This window comes from Protopterus annectens, chromosome 7.part0 (assembly GCF_019279795.1).
Source record: "Protopterus annectens isolate FY-2018-M chromosome 7.part0, PAN1.0, whole genome shotgun sequence".
Classification (NCBI taxonomy): Eukaryota; Metazoa; Chordata; order Ceratodontiformes; family Protopteridae; genus Protopterus; species Protopterus annectens.
Window position 1 is genome coordinate 122,011,788 of NC_056739.1, and position 15,416 is coordinate 122,027,203.

The window sequence follows — 15,416 nt, forward strand, 5'->3', positions numbered from 1 at the left end:
TGCTAACATTCTGGCTGACAGGTTCAGTGCAAACTTCTCGCCTCCTTCACCCCCAAAAGAAGAAATACTTATCCCATCTGAATGTAATCTCCATGTCATCTCAGATGTCCAAGTGAGAACCGCCCTAAACAAAGCAAAAAACACAACATAAATGGGACCTAACGGTATCCCGGGGTGCGTGTTACGAGAACTCCAGGAGGAGCTAAACCCACACATAAAAATGCTATTTAATCTTAGCCTTACTTCGGGTTATGTACCTGTACACTGGCGTACAGCAACAGTGGTCCCACTCCACAAGGGGGGGTGCCTCTACAGACCCTGGAAACTACCGCCCCATAAGCTTAACTAGCCTGGTCTGCAAGGCTATGGAAAGAATCATTATGGAACTCATAAACAGAGACATAGGGGACCTACAGACACTTGACCCCACCCAGTTCGGCTTTGTGAAGGGCAGATCCTGCCTTTTAAACCTGGTTGACTTTTTCGAAACAGTCACTAGAGCCATTGATGAGGGCAAAGCAGTCCATACAGCATACCTGGACTTGGCTAAGGCCTTCGACACAATACCCCACTCAGGCATCATAGATAAGCTAAATAGCTTAAAAGTAAACCCCTATGTCACTAGATGGGTTGCAAACTGGCTAAAGGACAGAACCCATAAAGTTAAAATCACTGGAGCAATCTCAGACTCAAAGCCAGTCACAAGTGGTGTCCCACAGGGATCTGTCCTGGAACCCCTCTTGTTCGGCATTTATTTCTCAGATGTTAAAGCAAACATGGGAGGGCTGTGGCTGACAAAGTTCGCAGATGACTGCAAACTAGGTGCCATAGTCAATACACCAGCTGACACACACATCCTACAAAAAGGCCTCACTGAAATGGACAACTGGTGCCGTAGTCACGGCCTTAAACTAAATGCCAAAAATGTATAGTCATCCCTTTTGGAAAAAACAAAGTACCCACAAATTATCACATAGACAGCAACCCACTGAGTACGGAAAAAGTAATCAGAGACCTGGGGATCCAAGTAGACAGCGACCTCTCATTTGACACCCACGTTGCCAAAGTGGTTAGAAAAACATTCTGCCTTGCACACCTCATCATGAAGGGATTCACATCCAGATCCAAGGATGTCATTGTACCCTTATATTCCTCCCTCATCAGACCCATGATTGAGTACAATGCCCCATTTGATATGTACCTCACCCGGCACTTGCAACAGCTGGAGAGACCACAGAAGTACCTCACCAAAAGGATCAAGGGTCTCCAACATATGTCTTATTCCGCCAGACTAAAGAAACTTCAGCTCTATTCAGTGGCATACCGCCTGCTCAGGGGTGATCTCTGCCTGACGTACAAGGCCATGTCCAATCAGGATTTGATGGACATGCTCCACCTCAAAAAATCCAAATCCATCAGGACCACGAGAGCTAAAGACTTAAACCTCGGCACAAGTATGAATAGGACATGCTGGAGGGATAGATTCATAACCCAAAGGCTTCCCATGCTTTGGAATAGGATCCCAGTTCGTATTAGGCAGAGCCCCTCACTGACTCTCTTCAAGAGAAATCTTGATGAGTGGATGGGAGATCGAAAATTTACCCCAGGGGTCACATCTGGGTCACTGCTACACAGGGGCACAGTAAACTAATTCTATTATATAAGGGGACCTTCATTGTGTCACTACTAGACAGAGGCACAGTATTCTAGATTTATTCTGTACATTTTTGTACCATTTCATGGGGTGGCAAAAGCCACATCACTATGGCTAGGCTTATAAATGCCCCAGGGCAGATAGCCTAGTACTATACTATGAAACTATGAAACTATATACATATACATATATACAAACATATATGTATATATATACACACACACACACACACACACACACACACACACACACACACGCGTGCATGCGCACACACACACACACACACACACACACACACACGCACATACACACACACACACACATGTTCATAGGTTCATATGTAGGTACTAGGCTATCTGCTTGAAGGCATTTATAAGATAACTGGAATTCTGTTGGCTTTTGCCGTCCCCTTAGATTAGTTCCCTGTGCCTCTGTCCAGCAGACCCATTGAAGTGATCCCCGGGGTAAACTTTCTATTTCCCATCCACTCGTCAAGGTTTCTCTTGAAGAGTGTTAGCGAGGACCTCTGCCTAATGTAGATTGGAATCCTGTTCCAGAGCATGGGAAGTCTCTGGAACAGGAATCTATCCCTCCAGCACATCCTATTTATTCATGTGGTGAGGTTTAGATCCCTAGAGCATGTGGCTCTAGGGGGATATGGTTTTCTTTAGGTGGAGTATGTCCATCAATTCTGGGTTGTACATGGCCTTGTATGTCAGGCATAGATCACCTCTGAGTAGGCGGTATGCAACCGAGTAGAGCTGGAGTTTCTTCAGTCGAGCTGCATAGGGCATCTGTTTGAGGCCAGTGATCCTCTTGATGAGGTACTTCTGTGGTCTTTTCAGCTATTGCAGGTGTCTTGTAAGGGGCATTGTACTCTATGATGGGTCTGATGAGTGATGCGTAGAGGGGCACAATGACCTTTTTTGATCTGGATGCAAACCCTTTTGTGATTAGGTGGGCCACATAGAAGGATTTTCTAACCACTTTGGCAATGTGATTATCAAAGGAGAGGTTACTATCTACTTGGGTCCCCAGATCTCTTATTACGTCTTCCGTATTTAGGGGGCTACCACCTATGTGGTAGTTTGTGGGTACTTTGTTTTTTCCAAAGGGGATGACTATGCACTTTTTGGCATTTAGCTTGAGGCCATGGTTTTGACGCCAGGTATCTGTCCTAGTGAGACCCTTTTGAAGGATGTCGGTGTTAGCCGGAGAGTCGGTTATAGCCCCTAGTTTGCAGTCATCTGCAAACTTGGTCAGCCATAGACCTCCTGTGCTTGCCTGTACCTCTGAGAAGTATATGCCGAACAGGAGGGGTCCTAGGACTGAGCCCTGGGGAACGCCACTTGTAACTGGTTTAGAGTCAGACCTAACGCTCACAACTCTTACCATGTGGGTTCTGTCCATGAGCCAGTTGGCAACCCATCTCGTGACATAGAGGTTTATGTTCAGGCTGGTGAGCTTGTCTATAATACCAGAATGGGGAATGGTGTTGAAGGCCTTTGTGAGGTCTAGGTAGGCTGTGTAGACCACCTTTCCCTCATCTATAGCCTTGCTGACTGTCTCAAAGAAGTCCACCAGGTTTAGGAGACATGATCTGCCCTTCACAAAGCCGAAATGAGTAGGGTCCAGTGTTTGGAGGTTCCCAATGTCTCTGTTAATGAAATCCATGATGATGCACTCCATAGCCTTGCAGACCAAGCTAGTCAGGCTTATAGGGCGATAGTTCCCGGGGTCTGTTGTGGTTCCACCTTTATGGAGTGTAATAATCGTCGCTGTGCACCACTCTATGGGCACGTAGTCTGTGGAGAGGCTGAGTTTGAACAGTGAGTTTCGGTGAGGGGTTAGTTCATCTTTGAGCTTGTGTAGGACACATCCTGGGACACCGTCCGTTCCCACTGCTGCTGTGTTTTCGGCTTTGGAGCGGGCTGTTTTAACCTGAGTGTCTATGATTTCAAGGGCACTACATTCTTCTAGTATGGTTATGGGCCCTTTTGGGGGTGAGAGGGGGGGTGAAGTTTGCACTGAACCTGTCTGCCAGAATGTTGGCAATATCGGTCGGTTCAGTGTATTGTGTGCCATTCTGCACTAACTCCGAGCAGATCTGAGAATTGCCACTTAGATTCTTGACAAAGATAAAAAGTGCCTTGTGGTTATCTTTCGAGTCCTTGGCAATTTTTCTTTCAAAGATAGCCTTGGATTATTTTATGAGGGATTGTTACCTTCTTGGGATTTTACTCTTTTCTGTACTAGTTTCCTTCTTCTATTGTATAGCTTGTTTATGGCAGGGGTCCACCAAACTGGTTTCCTTTTCTTGGAGGAGTGAGTCTTGGTTTTGCTTGGGATAGCACGATCCATGCATTCTTGTAGGTGCCAGTAGACTGCATTAGTAAAGGATTTTGCAGCTTGGGCAGCATTAGCCTTTAGCATGGGGGCTTTGAAACTTTCCACCTCAGTCCTAAGTAACGTGAAGTTTGCTTTTGAAAAGTTTTTCATGGTGGTTTCTTTGAATGGGGGTGGGCCGGAAAGTGGATATCCAGAGTGATTAATTTATGGTCAGATCTAACCAGAGGGGGGTTGACCTTCAGTGTGAAACACCGGTCGCCCATGTTGGTGATGACCAGGTCCAATATGTTGTCACCTCTGGTGGGGGTGTTGACCAGTTCATCTAGGGTGTTTGAGTTTATAAATTCTAGGAAATGTTGGGTAAGGGAGTTAGTGCTTGAGTAGTTCTCCCAGTTAATGTTTGGGTAATTGAAATCACCCAATATCAGGGTGTTTGGTAGGACCTTTATGTTTCCCAGTGTTTCCAGAAATGCAGAATGGGGGTCCTGGGACATGGTTGATGATCTGTAGCAAGCTACAATTTGAATTGCAGTTTTGCCCATTGTTAGTTGCACGTGGATGATCTCTGAAGCATCGTGCTGTGCCACTAATCTGGAGGTGTGGGTATCCTTGATGATTATGGATACGTCCCCACCTTTTGTATTTCGGTCCGCGTTTTGTGGCCAAAATGTATGGTATGAGTTGTAGTCTGGTAGTGCTCGGGTGCTCTCTGGAGCATTAAAGCAGGTTTTTGTTACTGCACATATATCGATTTTCTCCATACTGAGGAGTGCCTTGAGTGCATGCATTTTGAGGTTTAGACATCTGGCACTGAGCAGCATTACCCTCAGTTTTTTGTTACTTGTGCTATTTACGGTGGTGGGTTTGTCTTTTTAGCCTTGCCTAAAAAAGGCATTATGGGGGTGGTAAGAGCCTTGGCCAGTATTCGAAAGCCTAAGGGTGACAGGTGCAAACCGTCTCTAGCGAAGCAGCATGGTTTGTTGAGCATGTCATCCCAGGCTGACAGACACTGAATCCCCTTTGAATGACACCAGAAGCTTAGCCAATTGTTGAAATTGATATTTTTTTTCTTTATACCATGGTATCATTCTTGGTGAGGACAGGAGGCTAGGTTCATAGGTTCATAGTTTAGTACTAAGCTAACTGCCCATGCGAGCCATTTTAAGCCTAGCCAATTATCCCTTGTGAGACTCAAACCCTGCACCTTATGTTTGTAAGGCAAACACCTTAGCCATTAAGCCACCCACCCAGCCCCGAGGTCAGGGTCATACCAATCTGGGGCTATGTGATCAGAGAGCTCTTCCATGTCTCTTTTCATGTAGTCCAGGGAGGTATGGTTCAGGTCATTCACACCAACATGGACAATGACAAAGTCGTATTTGTACTTGTTGTGGAGTGACCTGAGTGCTTGTGTTATGTGGCAGATCCTGGAACCTGACAGGCAGCTAACAGTAACCTTCTCCTTGTTCAGCCTGGTGAGTGGGATGTCAGTGTGCCTGACTATAGAGTCACCTATTACTAGTGTGTTGGGTATGTTATTTTGCCTTAAGGGCTGTGATTGCGTGGCACACTGGTTTTGTGAAGTATGTGTTTCATGGTTTGTGTTGTGGCGGTGGAGGTTGCTTGGTTGTCTGCTTTGGAGGTCTCTGTTGCTTTTGCAGATTTTTATTTAGAGCCTTTGAGTATGTTTTCGTGTATTTATGTGTGTTTTTTGCTGGTGTTGGTTTCATAAGTCTATGTGAGACTGGTGGTGTGATGCAAGTAGTTCCCTTCTCCTCTTGACTGTCTGGTCCAGTCTTGGGTTGAGAGAGCTTAGCCTCCAGTTTGGCTGTATAATTGCATCTCTTGCATGTATTAGTGTTTGGTGGTAGAAGGAGAGGGTTGTCTGTGTACATGAGGCAATTGTAACATTGACTCAAAATGCCCAGATTCACCAGTTGGACCAGAGAGTACACCTGAAACTGCCCTTTGGACATGCCTGGATAGGTACAGTGAACTGTTTTACTGATTGGCTGGTAAGGTCGAATAGAGAGCCTTGTCCTTCTCTACAGTATAGGGGGGGTCTAGTGCTAAGGTTTATTAGTGCTTGCTATGAGTTTAGAGCAAGTGCCGGGCTGAGAAGTGAATGATTTGAGTGGCTAAGTTGAAAGTTTGTCTAGTTCCAAGGGAAAAATTGAAGAGTAGACTCTGTGGAGCCCAAATGCGGGTTTTATAGCAGGGAAATGAATGAGATGGAAATTAGCCCAAAATGGCCAATTAACTACTAATTTATGGGCAGAAACCACTCCTCCAGGGACAGATAGGCTGCTCAAAGCTCCCCTCTCTCACAGGTGAACAGATAAACTTCCTTCTATCCAAGTAAGTTATGGGCAAACACAGAAACTTGTAACACAACCCTGAATTCAGCACTAACCTGAAAACTGGACTATACTAGCTTAGAAAGGCAGGAAAACAAGTACATTTTTGTGTTTTTTTGTTTTTTTTCAGAAAATAAAGCAGATACAATAAAAAAAAACACTTTCAATGCACAGAAATGGCTATCACACTTGAGTGTAGCCTACAACAGTTAAACAGGTAATTTAAACACAAAAATGGCTTTGTTAAAGTGCAGGCAGTAAAATAAGTACAATATGTAGCTTAAACAAGCTTTTTAAATCACAAAAACGCTAAAAAATGGCATTTTAGGCAGAATTAGCTAAAGGCAACAAAAAAATGCAGAAAAATGTACTTAATCACTCCAAAGTCTCTCTTTTGTCTCTCTGCTGCTGTAGAACTCTGCAGGGCACTATGCAGGAACTTGCTGAGCTGTATACAAGCGAAAAAACCTCACAAATGTGGGTTTTATAGCAGGGAAATGAAAGAGATAGAAATTATCCCAAAATGGCCAATAAACTACTAATTTCTGGGCAGAAACCACTCCTCCAGGGACAGATAGGCTGCTCAAAGCTCCCCTCGCTCACAGGTGAACAGAGAAACTTCCTTCTATCCAAGTAAGGTATGGGCAAACACAGAAACTTGTAACACAGCCCTGAATTCAGCACTAACCAGAAAACTGGACTATACTAGCTTAGAAAGGTGGGAAAACAAGTATATATATTTTTTTGTTTTATTTAGCTGATTAATTCAGCTCTAACTTTACCCCACATCTGTCCCTAAAGATAAACCTGAAAATGGCACACCTCCAGCTATCACACAAGACCAAGTCCTAAAAGTGCTATCAAAAGCCAAAAACATTGCATCTTAAGTAGCACAAACCCTCCTAACAACACTGCTTAACCTCAGCCTCCACACAGTTTTGTACCAAACAAATGGAGAACAGCTACAGTCATTCCCCTGCATAAAAGTGGACCCTCCAAAGACTCAGGCAATTACAGACCTATAAGTCTGACCAAAATCATATGCAAAGATATAGAAAGACTTATCATGAAACTAATCAGTAAGAACATAAGGAACTTCTAAACACTGGACCTATCTCATTTTGGATTTGTCAAGGACAGGTCATGATTACTCAACCTGCTGGGCTTTTTTGAAAAGGTCTCTAAAGCAATGGATGAAGGTAAAATGGTACACACCACATACCTCAACATGGTCAAAACCTTTGATAGAATTCTCACTCAGGCATAGAAGAAAAGCTAAATAAATTGAAAATAAACCCTTATATCACCCACTGGATTTGCCATTTGACTTACAGCTAGGATGCAGGAAATCAAAACAGAGGAAGTTACTTCCACAAAGAGACCAGTCACCAGTGGAGCCCCCCAGGGTTCTGTGCTGGGACCTTTCCCATTTGGCATCTACTTCAATTAAGTAAAACCCGATACCAAAGGAATCTGGCTGACTAGCTAGGAGCAGTCACTGAATCCCTAAATGACTTAGCCATCATGCAGGAAGGTTTGTCCAAAATAAATAACTGGTGTCAAAATCATGGACTGAAACTAAATGCCAAAAAATACATTATCATATACTTTGGGAAGTCATCTACCCTAGGGAACTGCCACATTAATAGTATACCCCTAAGAGTTGACCCAGTTATTCAGGATTTAGGAACTTATGTGGACAATGACCTAAGTTTCAACCAGAACGTGCCCATTGTTGTAAGACAGTCCTTCTTTATTAAACCACTTATAAACAATGGGACTGGGTCTAGATCAAGGGATGGCATTGCCCCCCTTTACTCACTCATCATTTGGCCAGTCATTGAATATAATGCCCTCTTTGGCATGTATCTGTCTAAACACGTGTAACAAGTCTAATGCCTACAGAGATACCTTACTAAAAGGATACAAGGCCTGAACAACATGTCCTACATTGACTGACTCAAAGCCCTGTCACTATACTTGGTATCCTACAGACTGCTAAGAGATGATCTCAGTCTGGCATACTAGGCATCCTCAAACTCAGCACTGATGGAGTTACTGCACATCAGCAAGTCAAATGGCATCAGAAATACTCAGTCTAGAGAACTAAACGTCTTTTGCAACATCAACAGAAGAGTTTGGAGGGGCGGGTTTACCTCTAAGAGGATACTGCTATTCTAGAACAGACTCCCCATCCACATAAAACAAAGCTCATCCCTGTCTCTATTCAAATGCAACATGGATCTATGGATGGGAAACAAAAAATTCACTCCAGGACTGCCCCCTATACTAGTAATGGACAGAGGCAGCTCCTAAATGCTTTATCCCATATATGGGTCCCCTCAAATTATCTACGATATGATCCCAGTTATTCTTACTAGGGGAAATGTATAATTATCGACAATGGGTTGGATAGGCTAATCTAACACCAAATGGAATAGGTTAATTCAAATAACAAAAAGCAATTGCAAGGGCAGCTAGCCTAGTACTTACCTTTGAAACTTTGAACTTATAAGAAGTGCGGCTGCATGTTGTACGTATGTTTAACAGCAGCCCCATGAAAGGTATTACTGATAATTTGTGCCTTCATCCCTAACACCATAAAAATACACAGAAGGTGACTACCTTTTTTGGGAAGGAAGTAAGGAGGCGAGTACTATTTCCAGATATGATGTACATATACTTGTAAGTGTTTGCCTTCTTAGTTTATTGTGATCTGCTATTTTGTCAGCCGACCTTTTTCTTCCTTGAAACAAACAAAATAAGACTGAATTTCTTTTGCTGAGGTCATCACTGAGTCAAAAGGTTGGAAAATAGCTCAAAAATGCACCTCCAGTTATCTATAATCCTATGGCTTCTGGAGACTTAGTGCCCTCAGACCCACGGCGTAATTTGATTATTTATTCCACAGTTATTACAGTGCATTCCTGGCCAGTTAGGGTGTGGTGAAAGGATACAGGAAAAGGCAAAGGTAACGACTACAACTTATGTTTTTGACTTTAATAACACCTGCTTTTACATGACCGTAATCTATGTTTTACTGTAAAACACCAACTATCCTATGTATACTCCCTTGGGCTGGGTTTCATAGATACTCATTGTGAAATTTCAATGAACCTTGTAGCACAACATGGTCCTTAGGAGCTGAGAAATGAATCATGACTCATACAATGTCAGAAGTCCACAAAAAAAGGAGCAAAAATAAAATGAATAGGACCACATCACAGGGACAGGGGCCACTGGGAAGGTTTAGTGAAGCAGCATCATTAACAAAGAACATACAACTGGAGTGGTTAATGTCACAGAACATAGGCAGGAGCAGACACATGGCCATCTGTCCTTACATGCGCAGTGGAGCACCTACTCACGGTCACATGCACAGTGGTGACAGGCCAAGGATAACTGTTGTTGCTGTTGTCTTTCGGCTTTTCCCGGATAGGGGTCGCCACAGCAGAACTTCGATTTGCTAATGATTGGCAGTAGATTTTGACGAATGCTGAGGTGCCAGCTTGATGTTCAACCTTCAACAAAGGCACGCCCATTTACGCATGTCTTTTGAATGCCCACCCAACGGCGGGGAGGACATGCAGACTCCACACAGAAGGCACCCTCCACACTCCAGCCGAGAACAGGAGAACCTCTTGCTGAGAGGCAACAATGCTACCGCTGCACCACCGCGGATGAATAGCAAAATGAAAACCCAGTACAGCATATAAATGGGGTGGAAAGGCTGAGATATTAAAGTAGAACAAGGGAAGGACAAGCAGAGGAAAACACACAAGGGTAACCTGTGAGTGAAAACAGAAGGGAGAGGAAGGCACATTTTGCTAAGAAAGGCTCATATTTTATAAGAGGATAAAGGAAGCTGGGAAAGGTAGTGAGGAATGGTTATAGGAAAGAGAGGGAGAAGGGAAGTTTGCTAGGGTGCAGAAACCTTTAAAAATGCAGACATATACTGTGGTGGTACTAACACAGGAGCTGCAGACAGCAGTGAATAAACATTTACTGACAAATGGAAAGGACTGAAAGTAAAACAAAATACGGGAGAGTGATACACATGGTGGGGTAACACACAGGGGGGTAGGCAGTGTACATGGCAGATACCACACTGGCCCAGAGGCCAGCTCACACAAACCTATCAGCGTGACCTGCACTGTGCTGAATACCCAAGAAGCACACAGAGGAGTATCTGTATGTGAGTGGACTGCAGCACTACCATGTTTCCAGGTCTGTCCCTCAGCTGATGCTACACGTGTCATTAATCAGAGGATGTGTATGTCAATGATCCAGGCATAGACATCTGCTACCCACACCTTTAGGGAGATGGTGACTGTGATGCAATGCCTGCGGGATGATGTGCAACCCCTGCATGGCCTACAGAATGACATCTAGGCGACTGTGATGCATGGCCTGCGGGATGATGTGCAACCCCTGCATGGCCTACAGGATGACATCTAGCACCTGCACAGTGATGCCAAGTCCAGGGGCAGGGACCAGACATTGCTTCTCAGATCACGTCTTGCTAACATGGTATCTATTGATGCATCTATGCAGCAGATGGTAAAAATCCTTCAGACTGTTTCTACAGGTTCTGATCTCCATGGTTATGGAAAGATCCAGATATGAGGTGGGTGGTCAGAGGTCAGGCAAACCCAGACAGCACAGTCTATTTCTGAGACAACATCACTGTCTGCTCTAAACACACAGGCTCACCATACTTGGCCTTGGCTGGTTTTACATATATGACCACAAAGACTTCTCAGGATCCGCCTCTAGTTCACCACAGTAGGCCATATGCTCTCACTGCCACAGTTCTACACCATAATTATCCCCTGTGGGCAGATAAAGTGCCACACCTAATCATTGTCATAATACTGGTCATGAGCACTGTATATCCAATAGCTTCAAACCTGGGATACCCCATCAGGGTGCACAGATGCACTCCTGTGGTTCTAATCCATCCCTGCCACAGACTGCAGCAAGCCACGGGATTGCAGGCCACTGCACTACACAATTATAATGTTCCTGACATGACAGCACCACCACGCTTCCAGAGGATGTTATCCCACATACCCCACAACCTAATAAAAGACTGTCTGGTGACCACATCCACCTACCATGACCTTCCCTTTATTATAACATTGGTGCCACCTGTTGCTGTATCCCAGCATCTGTGCAAATGATGATGACTGTACTGTGCTTCCTAACCTAAGTGGGTAAGGCAATATTTGATGCAGACTGTGGCCATTCAATGCACTATATTGCACAGCCTGTGTGTGACATGGCATGCATCATTATATTCTATGTTGTCTGTGTCATGGCCCATAGGTATATACCAAAGCTGTGATATCTTGCATCCACCTATGCCTCTCACAAGGTCCTGCTGGTCCATGTTCTTCCTCCTTGTATTCTGCTCCAGCATATATGGTAGGCCTTCTGGGATGGCTCCCAACAGAAGACATTTCCACAAACAGTGGTGTTTTTTTTTTTTTTTACAAGAAACATCTTTATTAAATTATCATTTATGAACATATATTTATATAAATGAAAACAAACCATATTGACATAATCTCAGCTGCAAGCATTTTACATCACAAACCACATTGACATAATCCTAGTTGCAAACATTATACATTATATAGAATCTACCCAGTCATTTTCAGTCAAACATTACATAGCTCATTCAAGTTCTGCCTTCTTTTAAACCTCATTCCTCCCCTGTAGCTATTATTCCCACAGTTCCCATTTTTTCCTGTATAATTTGCTCCTACCCTTTTTTAAAGATCCCAGTTTCAGTTGTTTTATCTCTGTTACTATATTTACTACTTCTAGTACAGTTGGTTTAGACTTTGATTTCCATTTTCTAGTAATTGCTTTTTTGGCAGCCACCAGAATTAGACTCAGCAAGGCTTTACTATGCCTATGCAGTTCAGATCCTGTATCATAGCTGATTTCCTTAGTTACACCAATGTGCTCATACAGTATCTCTGATAGAGTAGTCTGCAGGGAATCTTTAAAGTCTGCCAACTCATTAAAGTCCCAGAAAATATATTCACAATTACCCATTTCTTCCCCATCACACCTCCAACATTTGCTGTCTACCTGAGGACAAATTACCTGGAGTCTACTTGGGTAAAAATATCTATGTAAACATTTCCAAGCAAAAATCCTAAACCTTCTAGACTTTGTTGCACATTTGGGAGACATACATATATCTTCCCATTGTTTCTTTGTGAATCACTTATCCAATCTCTCTTCCCAATCCTTTCTAACCTCCTCTGACTGATTCTTATAGTTATCATGCAATATTTTATATGCTCTACAAATTATTCATTTTTTAATTGCAGCTTCTGCTCTAGAGTCTACTAAAAACTCCACCAGTGCTGGTCTTTCATTTAGGACCCTCTATTTCTTTTTCTTTGCCTATACTCTGATATCAGTCCTTGATAGGGAAGGCAATCTCTAACCAGCAGTCCAAATAAGTTCTTAGTGCCTTCCCATTCTGTCATCTTTCCCTCTCTAGTTATTCGCTCCCAATACATTGGTTCCTTTGCCAGATTTCTCTAATAAATTCTAGCCCCCTCTTGGCTATTGTCTGTATCCCTAATTGCAGTCATCCCTATTGGCAGAATCTCCTTTCTCCATTCCCGTGTTGGCTTAGTTCTTAGAATACTTTCTGCTACTGTATGAATATAATATTCTGCATGATTACAGTGATTCTCCTTAAAGATCTGCACCCAAAATCCCAGTCTCTCTTTGTTTCTTGAGCTCCCCTGTTTCATCATCATCATCCCGTTCCACTTTAAATTATGGTTTTCTGCTTGTGCTGTGTGTAGGGGCCTTAACTGTGTAGCTCTGAAATACCATGAAATACCCCTTCATATTGGGTAATCCCAAATTGCCTTGTTCTATTAGAAGAATCAGCTTATTTCACTTGACTCTTTCCATCTTCCCCTCCCAGATAAAATTCTTCAGCTCTATATTAATTGCTATCCGCAACTTCTCCTCTGGTTGCCACAAAACAGTGTTATACAACATAGTGCACACCATGAATACCTGGTTGATGGTGCACACATTGACTAGCTGGTTGATGGTGCACACTGCGAATACTTGACTGATGGTGCACACTATGAATACCTGGTTGATGGTGCACACTATGACTACGTGGCTGATGGTGCACACTATGATTACATGGCTGATGGTGCACACTGTGAATACCTGGCTGATGGTGCACACTATGAATACCTCACTGATGGTGCACATTGTGACTACCTGGCTGATGGTGCACACTGTGAATAGCTGGTTGATGGTGCACACTATGAGTACCTGGCTGGTGGTGCACACTGTGAATACCTGGCTAATGGTTCATACTGTGAGCACCTGGCTGATGGCGCACATTGTAACTACCTGGCTGATGGTACACACTATGAATACCTGGCTAATGGTGCACACTGTGAATACCTGGCTGATGATGCACACTATGAATACCTGGGTGATGGTGCACACTATGACTACCTGGCAAATGGCGCACACTGTGAATATCTGGCTGATGGTGCACACTGTGAATACCTGGCTGATGGTTCACATTGTGAGCACCTGACTGATGGCGCACATTGTAACTACCTAACTGATGGTACACACTATGAATACCTGGCTGATGGTGCACACTGTGAATAGCTGGTTGATGGTGCACACTATGAATACCTGGCTGATGGTGCACACTGTGAATACCTGGCTAATGGTTCACACTGTGAGCACCTGGCTGATGGCGCACATTGTAACTACCTGGCTGATGGTACACACTATGAATACCTGGCTAATGGTGCACACTGTGAATACCTGGCTGATGATGCACACTATGAATACCTGGGTGATGGTGCACACTATGACTACCTGGCTAATGCTGCACACTGTGAATAACTGGCTGATGGTGCACACTGTGAATACCTGGCTGATGGTTCACATTGTGAGCACCTGACTGATGGTGCACATTGTAACTACCTAGCTGATGGTACACACTATGAATACCTGGCTGATGGTGCACATTGTGAATACCTGGCTGACGATGCACACTATGAATACCTGGCTGATGGTGCACACTATGACTACCTGGCTGACGATGCACACTATGAATACCTGGCTGATGGTGCACACTGTGAATACCTGGCTGATGGTGCACACTGTGAATACCTGGCTGACGGTGCACACTACGACTACCTGGCTGATGGTGCACACTGTGAATACCTGGCTGATGGTGCACACTGTGAATACCTGGCTGATGGTGCACATTGTGAATACCTGGCTGACGGTGCACACTATGAATACCTGGCTGATGGTGCACACTATGAATACCTGGCTGATGGTGCACACTATGACTACCTGGCTGATGGTGCACATTGTGAATACCTGGCTGACGGTGCACACTATGAATACCTGGCTGATGGTGCACACTGTGAATACCTGGCTGATGGTGCACACTATGAATACCTGGCTGATGGTGCACACTATGACTACCTGGCTAATGGTGCACACTGTGAATACCTAGCTGCATGCATCAGATGAATACTGCAATGCCCAACTTCTAGGCAATGGATGGATTTATTAAACATGACCAAACAGCTTGTCCACAACATTTGTTATTTCTGCCATGGTCTGCGGGTTGTGGATGGGGGTCACCATTCATGGCTCTAAAGTTTTTTTCTGCACCACACAACAGTGGCATGATTATATGTGTCCTGCTAGCTTATCACATGATAACTGTATATAGTGGGCTCTGTACCCAACTCCTGTGTACTTTCCAAGCAGATTACCTTAGGGAAAGTCACCCCACATTTAATACAGGTATGTGCCAGATATTGGGATCATGGGAACTGCATGGGTGGTGCACAGACACATTATAAATTATATCCTGTATGCAGCACACTACATGGCAGTTGAAGGAGTGGAAGCCCTTATGTCTATTTATTTATTTATGTATTTATTTATTGCTACCTTTTTTGCTTCCCACAGCTAGCATCAACTGCTCGCAGGACTCTCCTTGACTACCACATCTATTG

The 15,416-nt window shown here is 43.9% G+C and overlaps 1 protein-coding gene across 1 annotated transcript in view; it reads left to right on the forward strand.

Annotated features, from left to right (window-relative positions):
- The window catches only part of LOC122805896 (histidine-rich protein PFHRP-II-like), a 26,874-nt gene extending 11,952 nt beyond the window's left edge, over positions 1 to 14,922 (forward strand). The window contains exons 3-4 of the mRNA XM_044076144.1: positions 13,660 to 13,948; positions 14,366 to 14,922. Coding sequence (XP_043932079.1) covers positions 13,660 to 13,948; positions 14,366 to 14,922 — 846 coding nt within the window. The remainder of the gene's footprint in view (positions 1 to 13,659; positions 13,949 to 14,365) is intronic.
- Positions 14,923 to 15,416: the final 494 nt, after the last annotated feature.